This window comes from Engystomops pustulosus, chromosome 2 (assembly GCF_040894005.1).
Source record: "Engystomops pustulosus chromosome 2, aEngPut4.maternal, whole genome shotgun sequence".
Taxonomy (NCBI): Eukaryota; Metazoa; Chordata; class Amphibia; order Anura; family Leptodactylidae; genus Engystomops; species Engystomops pustulosus.
This window is the reverse complement of record NC_092412.1, coordinates 237,244,580-237,257,600: the sequence shown is the minus strand read 5'-3', so window position 1 is coordinate 237,257,600 and position 13,021 is coordinate 237,244,580. Positions and strand designations below refer to the sequence as shown.

Sequence of the window (13,021 nt, the reverse complement as noted above, 5' to 3'; positions counted from 1 at the left end):
TGTCTACCATGAAGATGTGTACCATGAAGTTGTCTACAATGAAGATGCCTACCATAAAGATATCTACAAGAAAGATGTCTACAATTAAGATGACCATAATGAAAATGTCTACAATGAACATGTCTACCATTACGATGTCTACTATGATGATGTCTACAAGGAAGATGTCTACCATGAAGTTGTCTACAATGTAGATGTCTACAATGAAGATGTCCACAATTGAGAACTTGTATAATGATTGTTTTTCCTTAGCATGGGCCAGTTTTCATGGATAATAGAATGTAATCTATGAGTTATATTTCCAGTCTTTATTCATTGTACCAGTCGGAAGCAGATCATGTTTAATGTATTTTGTGCTCAAACACTGAGACGACCCGCCTTTCGTGACTTGGCAAACGCTATATCAAAGTTGCTCTCCGGCTTTATTGTTCATAAAAAGCCGAGCCCTCGGTGTGGTGTGAGTGATCCCCTGTGTGTGACAATCCCAGGCACGATACAATGATTAAAACAAGAAAGGGGCGACTCTATGAGCTCGAAATATACACAGAAACACTCCGCACTGCTCATTTCCCAGAACACAGGCTGCTGCTACTGCTGCTGCTTTAAAATTAATAAATGCCCTTTGTGTGAAAAATGTTATGTGTCCTAAATCTGTCAAAAAAAGCCCCTACATAAGGTTTCTACCTCTCCCTCTATAATAATGATAAATTTCACACCATATAATGAGACCAAATTTGCAATGCAAGCGTTTCCAAATCACGCATGCAGATATCACCAGGCTTAAATTTCTATTTATATCCTAGAACAAGACAGATTTTTTTTTTTTTAACTTTATGCTATGGAAATGGGTTTATAGTGTAGGATTAAGGATGGTAATCGCTCATACCGGAGTCATGTACGTTACAGCTGGAGGTAAGGGGGGGGGGGGTAGGAAGTCCATCAGGGTTGACATGCGAGATGATAATGGTTTCTTTATGACCTTAATTGACCTACAATGTTATATTATTTGGTATTTTCCATATTCCGTTCCGCTGTGTATTGTATCCTACAATTATATGTATGTACAATTTGTAATTCCTTCGCGTGAACCACCCTTTGTGTAAAACCCATTGTTCTACATATGAATGTGTACCATGTATAAGTTATCATTTTTGCTATTTTCGACACAGCCATTCGCATTCACTGCATGCATTACGTGTAATCCTTATATAATTAGCCCCGGTAGATTTTTTTTTCCTATACCATTTGGTACAATAGGAATAAAATGAAAATGAGCAATTTTAAGCTGATGTTATGATTACCAAGGCATTCACTAATGACTTCCACGGCATAATTATTCTGTGGTGCTGTTTTGACAAGGTCTTGAAATAGTATCTTACTAAAATATTAGCTGGAATAAATTAACAGCGAGAAGTGCACAACACTTGTAGCAATAATGGAAGGCGAAAAATAGAGATTTCCATAATTTCTCTCCATTTCTACACAATGTAATAGAAAAATGTACAGTTAACATATACACTCGAGTATAAGCCTAGTTTTTCAGCACAAAAAAAGTGCTGAAAAACCAAACTCGGCTTATACTCGAGTTAAAAAAATATAGGTTTTACCATGTTTTTGTAGTAAAATTAGGGGCCTCGGCTTATACTTGGGTCTGCTTATACTCGAGTATATACGCTATGTCTGCAGGTCCGTTTACAGAGGAAAATAGTGCTCCATTTGGGATGTAGATGCAGTCACATCTGGTCACTGGTGCCTAAGAGGATTCAAGGGCCACATAAGAACCCCCTACCAATGTGATAAATGGTACATAATAATAGTTGGAGGTTGGTTAGGCATCTTGTATTGTATCCAGAAGCTTCATATGAAAGAAACTCTTGGGCATGATGCCACCTTCCATACCAGAAGAAAGTTTACAGTTGTGGTTGGGTAGAATTACCCAATGGACGACGCCATGAGGACGCAATGATATGACAGCCTCTATAGGTTGTTGCTTAAGAGTAGGACTCGTGTGTTATGTTGGTTACCCTGAGGGTTATCTAGTGGTTGTAATTAGTATAATGTTATAAAGGAAACATAAAGGAAATGGGTTTTTAGTCCAGCGATTGGTCTCGCATGGACATCTGCTCTGTGTGACCCTCAGCTGAGCATTTAAGTAGCATAGAAGAGTCTGACTTAAAAACCATGACTACAACTTTTAAAATCACCTATTGTCCAACTTTGGTTGAAAGATCTACTGAAAATGGATGAAATGTTCCTTTGGCCCAATGATTAGTCCTCCATATACCTCTTCTCCTTGTGACCCTTGTTTGTTGTCTTTAAGAAGTCAAGGGTAAAACTCATACTTTGTATAACTAAAGCTAGCACTTTGGAAGGTTATCTAATATCACAATTGGACCATTATGTCATGGTTGGAAGGTCAATGCCCATGAACATAAGTAAAAAAGTTTTTGGCCTACAACCTTGTGTTCAACATTAGTTGAGGAATCTCTGAAAGTGGTTACATTGTGACTTTGGCCCAGAGACTAGTTTAGTGTGTTACGTACAGAACTAGTCACTGGGCCAAAGTCACATTGTAACCACTTTCAGAGATTTCTCAACCAATGTTGAACACTAGGCTAATAGGTTGTAGGCCACAATTTTTTTTTACTTATGTTCATGGGCATTGACCTTCCAACCATGACATAATGGGGGTTATTTACTAAGGGCCCGATTCACGTTTTCCCGACGTGTTACCCGAATATTTCCGATTTGCGCTGATTCTCCCTGAATTGCCCCGGGATTTTGGCGGACGCAATCGGATTGTGGCGCATCGCCGCTGGCATGCACGAGACGGAAATCGAGGGCGTGGCCGAACGAAAACCCGATGGATTCGGAAAAACCGCTGCATTTAAAACAAAAAATCTGTTGCGGAGCTTGCACTTACCTTCACTCAGCCCGAGCCGGTGAACTCCAGCGCGTTCCGATGCTTTTCAGTGCAGCAGCGCCACCTGGTGGACGGCGGAGGAACTACCTTAATAAATCCCGCTGGACCCAAATCCAGCGCAGAGAACGCGCCGCTGGATCGCGAATGGACCAAGTAAGTAAATCTGCCCCAATGTCACTGGTCTGCTCTTTGTGACCTTTGGTCATGTCTTTAAGAAGTGAAAGGTGAAACTTACAACTTGTATTAGTCAAACACTCACAAAGGTTATCTACCAGTCACAATTGGACCATTAAGCCATGTTTGGCAGGTCAGTGCCCCTTCAAAAAGGTTTTTGTTACAACTTTGAAGGGTAAACTATTGTTGAATATAAAAGAATGTTTTGTGGACAAGTTTCTGTCCCCTTAAGTGTAGTATAAGAAGTATTGTCACCAGTTCACACATTAGAGAATAAGATGGTTTTGTTCATCGTAAGTGAACAACAGGTGAACGTGACTCCTTTCTATTTTTAACCATCTGGAAAACTTAGAATATTCCCTCGCACTGAGCTAGGCCGGCACAGCTTTGTTTACCTTCCAACATCTAAAAATATTCCAGGTTTTACAAATCTAAGCAATTCTTTGTGTTGAGGAGAAAAAAAAAGCCTGGTTCTTTTGGGATACATATGCAATTATTCTTCTCCTCTTGACAGGCCAACATTTTTTTCTCCCTTCCAGCTTCGCTGTTTTGACCATAAACGAGAGGCTCATGGGACATGGACCAGATTGAAAAACTAGAAACAGACAGATGGTTATTTGTAATCATCATGTAAATGTAAATCCTATAGAGATATATTTTTGTGATGGCGGCTGTAGTGGGAGAATATAAAGCTAAGAGGTTGATATCCAATTGTTATCCAAAATATTGTTTGATAATTTAAACTTATCGGAAAACCATTCAAGATGATGAGGGAGAAAAAAATCAGCACCTTAATGTGCTGTGTCAGATCTCCTGCTAAATGACATGGTGTGGCCAGGACCTGGATTCCGGCCTAGTTTGGCAGGTGTTAGTAAACAGTTGCCTTGCTGGAAGCAATGATTCGTTTTTCGGTGACAGGTGCTCGGGACCATTTATTCAAACACTTCTTGCTTCTGACACACAGGAAATGTGCAGCTATTCAACATACTCTAAGACTATCCTATAATATGTCATCTACTATTCTTCACCATCCCAGATGATGCCTTGGTCAAACACTTGACATCTCGTCATTTGATGTCTCATATTTTCGGCCTGTTAACTTGATGTTCTTCTTCATAAACATCTGATATGTTTACAACCTCTAGTCCAACTGCTAGAGAGGAGAAATGTGTTGTCCTTAGATGAGAGGTTGACCAGCTTTGGCTGTGATCTTGGCATCACACAAGAGACCAGATGTATGAAGGAGGTTACGACTTGGGCTCATGTAGGGTACTGGCATAGATGACTTTTGACATCTCGGGATTTCTCTTCCATAAATTTGTTTGAGTGGAAAGGGCTTAAATGAACATGAAAGCTCCACAGACGTCAACTTTTTTTGGTTGGTAGCAGTTGGTCAAATAGGCAACCACTCAACAATTCTACTTGTATGAAGCTACCTCTATAATTCTTACAATATTTTGAGGCAATTTTGTGTCTTTTTTCCATGATGTCAGAGAAGCCAATGTCCTTTTTGTTTGCAGGAAGTTTTTTATCCAATTACTTTTCAAACCGAATTATTTTGGAATAGTAATAGCAAAGTCATTAGGGACAAAAACAGCCAACTTGAGGACCCTAATCTCTCTTTTAAAACATGTCATTTACATAAGATTCTAACATATGTTACCTAATTTGTTTTCAAATGAAGTGCTGATTTATGTCTTGCTTTTGGCATTCTTGGCCATGTCTAACATAAGCCTGGAAAATTGGAATGAGTGGGAGTAACAGGCGCTCGCAGACTTTTACAGTATGCCAGTTCTGTAAGTTTTCTGCATGCTTGTTAGAAAAACATCCCATGACATCTGTAGACCACTTAAAAATGTAATTATATTGAAGTTTAACTTGTATGTCTAATGTAGATTTAATATCCCTTATGTTTTAGTGCTTCGAGATGACTTTCGGCTCAACCCTACAGATGTGGTGGTGGCAGCTGGAGAACCTGCCATTTTGGAGTGCCAGCCGCCCAGAGGACATCCAGAACCGACGATCTACTGGAAGAAAGACAAAGTTCGAATAGATGACAAAGACGACAGAGTTAGCGTAAGTTGGCTTAAAAAATTTGCCTAAATTTTATTGATAAGTTCATCAATAAATTACAAGTTATTGATCAATGTTATGAATTGCGAGTCTAAAAAAGTCTATTGTGTTGTTTGCTGTAGATATGCATCTATATGTTAACTTTTTCTTTAATGTTGATTGTGATGTATTACGTTTTTTTTTTTTCTCAGATTCGTGGTGGTAAGCTGATGATATCTAACACAAGGAAAGGTGATGCGGGAATGTACACTTGTGTTGGAACCAATATGGTTGGAGAAAGAGACAGTGATCCAGCTGAGCTGACAGTATTTGGTAAGGTTAATTTTTTGGACACTTTATTATTATTATTTTTAAGTATGGAATATTCTTTATATTTTGTGTAATATTTATCACTTATTACATATTAACAATGCAAAAGGATGTCCGTAATAGAAAATTGACTTTCTGCAAGAACTGGTCTCCCCAGGAGCGTAACAAGGAGAGGCTTGGCCACACAGCAGTTTTGTATTTGGATCCCCCTTAAAAATATACATATAATACACTCATACAAACACAAATTAATATACGGTATATAGACATACATACAGTATACACAAACCACATATACATACATACACACATATACATACAGTACCATATATATGCACATCACAAATTACACACATAAAGCAAATATACACATACAATACACACCCAATACCTCAGATGCTGGGGCCCCCTGACACTGTGTGACCCATAGCAGCTCCTATGGCTGCTACCCCTGTATTTATGCTCCTGGGACTCCCTGTTTCCTGGTCTAATTTCTTGGTCGAGAACCTATTGCAATTATAGAATATCTTGAACCTCTGTTTTTCCTGAGAAAATGGAACTAATCATCACTTCCAAAGAGAGATCAAGGATGGGGGGGATTTATCACAAATTGTATGCCGGAAATCAGGCCATGATTTAGTTACAATTCCCACCATAGAAGCGCCTAGAAATGGCTCGGGTGCCGCTCGAGCCTTCTGATAGATCCACTGCACAATATCTAAAGGGGTTTCAAGCTACTGAAGTGCAAAGGGAAATTATGCTGAAAAGGGGTCTTGCGGTGGCTGAAAACAGAATAAAATTGTACTCAGCGATCCACTTCCTGTGTTTCTTTCTACACCATGGAAACACTAGGAGAGCCAACGATTGGCTATGTGGCTTCCTCTACCTTTCTAGGTAGCAACATGAGGCATTGTGTTCTATTTAACATCTTGAAAAACATATTTGCATTCTTCCCAGAATTCCCTAGTGGAGCACCATTGGCTATAAGTCTCCACACAGCTATAAGGAGTCCTTAATTGGCAAACTCTCCATAAGGAGAACTCCTACTTTCTGGCTCTAGTGTATCTTGTGTTATAAGGAAACTTACAGAAGGTGAATCAGGAAGGTAGAGCAAGGCTACCAGAGAAGTGAAGCATTTATATTACCATGTGTTAAAATAAAAAAGTGTATTGTCTTGTTATTGCTTTTTTATATTCCAAACTCTCTTGTTGCCTTCTGGAAGCTAAATATAGAGCTTAGAAAGACCCAGTCCATGGATACTAAGCAATATATAAATATATATACACCCCGCAGCTTATGATGGCGAGGTTGTGTCAGTCGTGTACGCCATAAGTAGCGCTACTCCAAACACCAGTCAAAAGGTACTTGACGGACACAGAAAAATCAATAAGGATAAAAGGGATCTAGAAAAATGAAGTATTCTGCACAGAACACAACTTACACACTGCATGTGAATCTCCAATGTATTCTCCGTACATATGTCGCTGGAATCATATTGACTATTAAGTTTTAGTGGCCAAAATTTATTAAAACATATAAATAAATATAGAATAGATACAAATAACAAAATGGCCTATATACAATAATAATAATAATATAAAAAAATAACTGGGAGGGGAGTTAAAAGAGCTGTCCGGTATTTTTGGAAAAAACATATAATTTTTCTTGGGGGCGATTAAAAACAATTAACATCATATACTTACCTCTTTCCCGAATACCGTGTACTTGCTCCGCCTTGTTTCATCTGTATCTTTAGAGAAGCCGCGAATGCCGTCAAAACCAATGCCACATGCCTGCTCCACACTGAAATTAATGCTGTAGCAGGTTCCCAGCGGTGGTAGGGATGGCACTACCGGCCTCTCTAAACAAACACAGGCCCGGAGGTGACATATGGCAGCAGAGGTAAATGGGAGCAGGGAGAGAGGTAAGTATAAGTTGTTTATTATTTACTAGGAACATGGGTTCAATTTGATTCTGATCAAAATATGTTTAAATCTGTTCAAATATCTCATAAATACATAAATGGGACTATTGTTATACGCACCTAAGATGTGGTATACACCTTTTTACTACTGGTATCTCTGAGATCTATAGTACAATCGAAGGCTAGGTTTCTGCTTCATACCTAACTCTCACATTCAATTATATAACACCTCATAATATTTTAAACATGATGTTCTACATTATGGGGGTGAATTATCACCACATTGTTTGGTTTCTTTTGCTATATTTTGTCCCAGTTGTGACTTATTTGCTCCAGTTGAGACTTGTTTGCCCCAGTTGTGATGTATTTGTCACAGTTGAGACTTATTTGTTTCAGTTGAGACATATCTGTCCCAGTTGAGATTTATTTGTCCCAGTTGAGACCTTTTTGTCCTGGTTGATGGATATTTGACCTAATTAATAGGTATTTATCCCAGTTGAGACTTCATTGTCCTGGTTGATAGTTTTTTCTCTTGGCTGATAGATATTTGTCCCAGTTGAGACTCCTTTGTCCTGGTTGATAGGTTTTTGTCCCAGTTGATAGGTATTCGTCCCAGTTGAGGCTCCTTTGTCCCGGTTGATAGGTATTTCTCCTGGCTGATAGATATTTGTCCCAGTTGTGACTCTGTTGTCCTGGTTTATAGGTTTTTGTCCCTGTTGTTAGTTATTTGTCACAATTGAGACATATTTGTCCCAGTTGAGACTTCATTGTCCTGGTTGACAGGTAATTCTCCAGGTTGATAGGTATTTGTCCCAATCGGGACCCATTTGTCCCAGTTAAGTCTCATTTGTCCCAGTTTCAAAAAGTAATAAATTAAACTAGACAACATAATGGTTGATCACCCCCATGAATTACAGAGGTCATCTGCATATGACTATAAGGCAAAAGTAGCCAAATAAAAACTTTTTTTCAACAATACAAAAACTTCTACATTCAAAATTCAGCAATGTTACCAATGACCCTGTTTAATCCTATCAAAAAGATCTGATAACAACACGATATAGCTGGCAGCTTTATTTTATAAATGTAACATTTTTTTGTTAAGAGAAGCGTGGTTATTATCGCACATTGTCAGATCATATCCGGGGAGATTAGCGCTGAAAGCGAAGTTATGCAGGAGCCTCTAATCGAGTTTATCTCACACACGTAGAATGTTAATTGTATTGGCAGTGGTGGCCGCTCGGCTCACTCTATAGTTTTGCAATTAGCTGTTTGACTGATTAAAATGGTTCTTCTTGGAGCCGAGTTGTTGAAAAATAACCCAGCCTGTGTTATTTTTAAAGCTATTATTGCTTTGTAATTCTTCCATATTTAGGCCGTAATTGGCTTCGTTGGTTTCTACAGTGCTCCTCGGAAAGCTATATGATATTTCTACCTTAAAGAGAAATATCCTGAGGAAATAAAGCAAACCACCCGTCACCATGTTTTTACATAAAAGGTCTAACTTACCCTAGTGCTTCGAAAATTACCCATGCCACAATAATTGCTTTATGTTCCCTTCAACGGCAAACTAGCAATTTTTTTTGTAAGGACTCCAAAATAATTCTAGTAGTGGTTTTGCTCCAATTAAATGTTTTGAGCCCAATTAAAACTAGTTTTTATTATATTTCATGTTGTACACTGTTAAAGTGGTGACCCATGCAGTACTCTTTGTTCGGTAAAGGATATAATCATAACCGTTTATTTTCTTTTTTCCCTTCTCAAGAACGGCCCACTTTTCTCAGAAGACCAATTAACCAGGTAGTTCTGGAGGACGAGGCTGTAGAATTCCGATGTCAGGTCCAGGGGGACCCACAGCCAACAGTCCGGTGGAAAAAAGACGATGTTGACTTGCCGAGAGGAAGGTGAGTCTCCGTCACAATTTTGGAGGGTGAATGGGTCATAATGGGAATGTTTATTCCTATTTTGTAGCTAGAAGGCCTTTTGTAATAAATAGATGGTGTTGGATCTAGTCCTGTATGTGGAGATGAGGTCACCTGGCCGCAGTTCATGAGGAGATTATGTACACCACACAGTTTGGGTCATCCTATTGAAAAGGTAGTAAACTAGAAGACGTTTAGCATCTAGTTTTTCAATGATTCAAAGCACTTTTAGCATTTTTGAGTATTTAGTTCTACATATTGATCCCTAGGATAGGCCATCAATATGTTGCTGTGTTTTACGACCATTGAGGCATCAGGACAACAAGAAGGTCGTTATTTATACTAAACACTGCACTATTCCTGACTATATTCCTGGAACATGTCATCAACAAGCCCCTTTAAATAAGCAGCACCAGTGCAATAACAACTTTACCACATCCCCCCACCTGACTATATATCACACTCTCCACTTCTGTTATAGATACTGTAATCACTTTTGTTGATTTATTTTAATGTACATGCTTTGTTCTGCATCCCATGATGTCTCATCACAGTAATAGATGACCCCTCAGAGACAGAACCATCTCTGATAGCTTAAGGCCCACTATGATTGCTCTTTCTGTCTATAATCTCAATATCATAAGGATTCAGTCGGGGAGGCTGAGCTGCAATCTCCTATTTTACAACTGTGCAATAGGACTTAGTAGTAGCTGTGATAGGAGTTTTTGACTCCCCCCCCCCCCCCCCGCCTTCTGTCCATCATACAAGTAGACCTCATGTCTGAAGTTGGTTAAACATAGCTCTTCATAGACCAATTCACGTAAAAGATTGGCATAAAAAAAGATCCTAGGAAGATACCATCATAGATTCTATGCTAAATATGTATCAAATCATTCCATTGTAGCCTGTACATCAATTTTACAGTGTACAAGCCCTGAAATAATTGCAATGACATGCAAACCACAAGGCATTGCAATTATTTTTTACCTTTCTGCCATACCTTGTCGTGGAGGGGTGTGAAGGGAAATGCAACTGGAAGCCGAGTCCTCCGGTGCAGGGCATTCCGATGTTCCAGCGCATCTTGCCACTAGGCTGAAGCCTCCTGATGTATCCAGTGGTGCCGGAGGCACATGGGTGGTAACTCTGGTTCTATGAAATTACAAATTATCCTCATTGAATGTGGCTCCGAGTTGCATAAAACTGCACATCCTTGGAAGAAACCCAAGTTTTAACCATGGATTTCTGATGAGACCTCTAAAGTAAATACTTTCGATACAGAAAATTCTACTTTTCTGAAAACCTACTTAAGTTGGGCTACATACTGTAGCTAACTCAGACATGATTGCAAATATTGTTGTCTCCACCTCCGACTCTACTCCACTCTCATGGTAGTGAGAGGATTCACCACTGTGACCCTGTGGATGCAGCAACCGTGACTTTTGTAGCGAGCACTGTCGGATTTACTAGAAGTTGCGCTCGTAACATCTTCGGGGTCACAATTCGCTAAGATTATTGAACGTGGTACAGGCGGCAAAGCGATCATCACTCTCTTGACGTGCTGTGTAGCTCTCGCTCGGGGCAGTCGCTAATATTATATAGTATATAATATACATAAAATGATAATTTGGCAGAATCTCTGTTTGCCATGTCTGCAAGTGTTCCAGGAAGAGGTCAAGCCTTCGATGGTTTCTAATGAATGGATTGCCTTAAATGTAGGCCGAGTATGGGTCCCGGGAAAATGACACGTCTTAGAGGGCAGCTGCATGCGGTAATTACAAAGCATGTAAAACAGAAATTCTTCTCTTTGCTCCGTGAAGAGATTTTCAATTACAAGAGGAAATTTATGACAATGTAATAACTATCCTAACCTCCTGCACAGAAGAGAGCCACCGCTCCAATGGCTTTTCATCACCGCCAGGGAAGATGTGTTCTTTTCTTCGAAGAAAATGTACTATGACTGAATGTTGTTGTCCAGACTTTTTTTTCCTTTTTATAAATCTGTAATAAAATTGCAGCCTTTACTTTTCTCCAGAACTAATAGACATTTCATGATTATACAAGGATAACGTTCAGGAACAGGAAGTACCAGATCTAGCAGGGAAGCTTGGCCGGTGCCCCGCACTTCAGTACCGGGGAATGGAAAGCTGAAATTACATTTCTTAAAATAAATGTACAGGACTGATCTTCAGATGCTTTTTACAGAATGAGGTTAAGGAAACATAGTAAATGTGTAATGTAATTTCATAGTACACATTCTTATGGAGTATAGTCGTTGCCAAATCGGGAAGTAAAATATATGTCTGTGTCTTTGGCTCTGTACATTATATATAAGCTTGTTCAAGGTAAAGGTTAGCCTAGTTAGTTATTTTTAGACAAGAACAACTATATACAGGCGGTCCGCTGCTTAAGAACACCCAACTTACAGACGACACCTAGTTACAAACGGACCTCTGGATGATGGTAATTTACTGTACTTTATCCTTAGGCTACAATAAACAGCTATAACATCATCACAGCTGTCTGCAAAGTTTTATTATTAACTTTGGTTCTTATGACAATCCAACATTTTTAAAATCTAGTTGTCACAGAGGCCAAAAAAAATTCCGGCTGGAGTTACAATGATAAAATATACAGTTCCGACCTACATACAAATTCAACTTAAGAACAAAACTATAGACCCTATCTTGTATGTAATGCGGGGACTTCCTGTAATGCTAACACGGATTGGGTTGGCTCAATTGCACCACCTAAGGAGCAGAAAAAGCCGATACTGATTATTGACCTTTTTTGGCGCAAACTTATAGTAAATCAAATTTGATTTATTGTACACTCCTGTGCATTGCTTGATAAAGTTGCAGAAATGTAAAAAAAAATTCTTGAAAAACCCAAATTACATAAAATACAACCAAAACATCTGCATCCAACATAACCCGCCCCATGTGTTTGAGATGTTTTTAGACCTTACTTTTGTAGGGCAGTGGCTTAAAAAATGTGTGTGGTTTATAACAAGGGTGTGGTTTGTAGGTTACAATAGGTGGTTTCTTATAGACCTGTCTAACGTGATCCAGTGTGATAGATCTGGTACGTTGTCTAGGGACATATGTATCTTAGGCTACATTCACACGGACGTATGATTTCTCCAGTCCCGTATTTACGGGCCGTATATACGTGACGTTTTTCATCCGTATGCAGCGCATATGTAGCCCGTATTTTATACATCTCCATAGATTTCTTGGGCATACGGAACTGAAATATGGGAGAAAATAGGACATGCTCTATATTTTTATACGGCCAGTATACGGTACGGTACGGAACGGAGTTAACAACGGCAATATAAATGGTCAGACGTATTGTCCATTGAAAAGAACGTGGCCGTATGTAATCAGTAAAAAAACGGTACGGTACGGATACGGCCGTTTTCATACATCCGAGTGAATGTAGCAATGTCTTGCAATTTGCCCAGGCATTCTTTGTTCACTTCTGCTCTTCGATTTGTCTTTGTGCTTTGTTTGGACACATTTTTGTGCAATTTCCAAAATTTATGCCGTTTTTGCAGAAACGCTTACATTACAGTTTCCTATGCTTTGTAGAGACTGGAGAGGTATTCGCATATTTTTTGGAAACTTTTTAAATTTGGAAATGGAAAGAAAAAATACATCCGTCCCACGATGTCTTATCATTAGATAGGATTTGTAA

At 39.1% G+C, this 13,021-nt stretch overlaps 1 protein-coding gene across 15 annotated transcripts in view; it reads left to right on the top strand.

Annotated features, from left to right (window-relative positions):
• ROBO2 (roundabout guidance receptor 2) overlaps positions 1–13,021 on the top strand; it is a 766,105-nt gene that overhangs the window by 649,866 nt on the left and 103,218 nt on the right. For all 15 annotated transcript variants that reach the window (XM_072138549.1, XM_072138552.1, XM_072138553.1 and 12 more), the window contains exons 3-5: positions 5,016–5,173; positions 5,362–5,482; positions 9,169–9,307. In XM_072138549.1, coding sequence (XP_071994650.1) covers positions 5,016–5,173; positions 5,362–5,482; positions 9,169–9,307 — 418 coding nt within the window. The remainder of the gene's footprint in view (positions 1–5,015; positions 5,174–5,361; positions 5,483–9,168; positions 9,308–13,021) is intronic.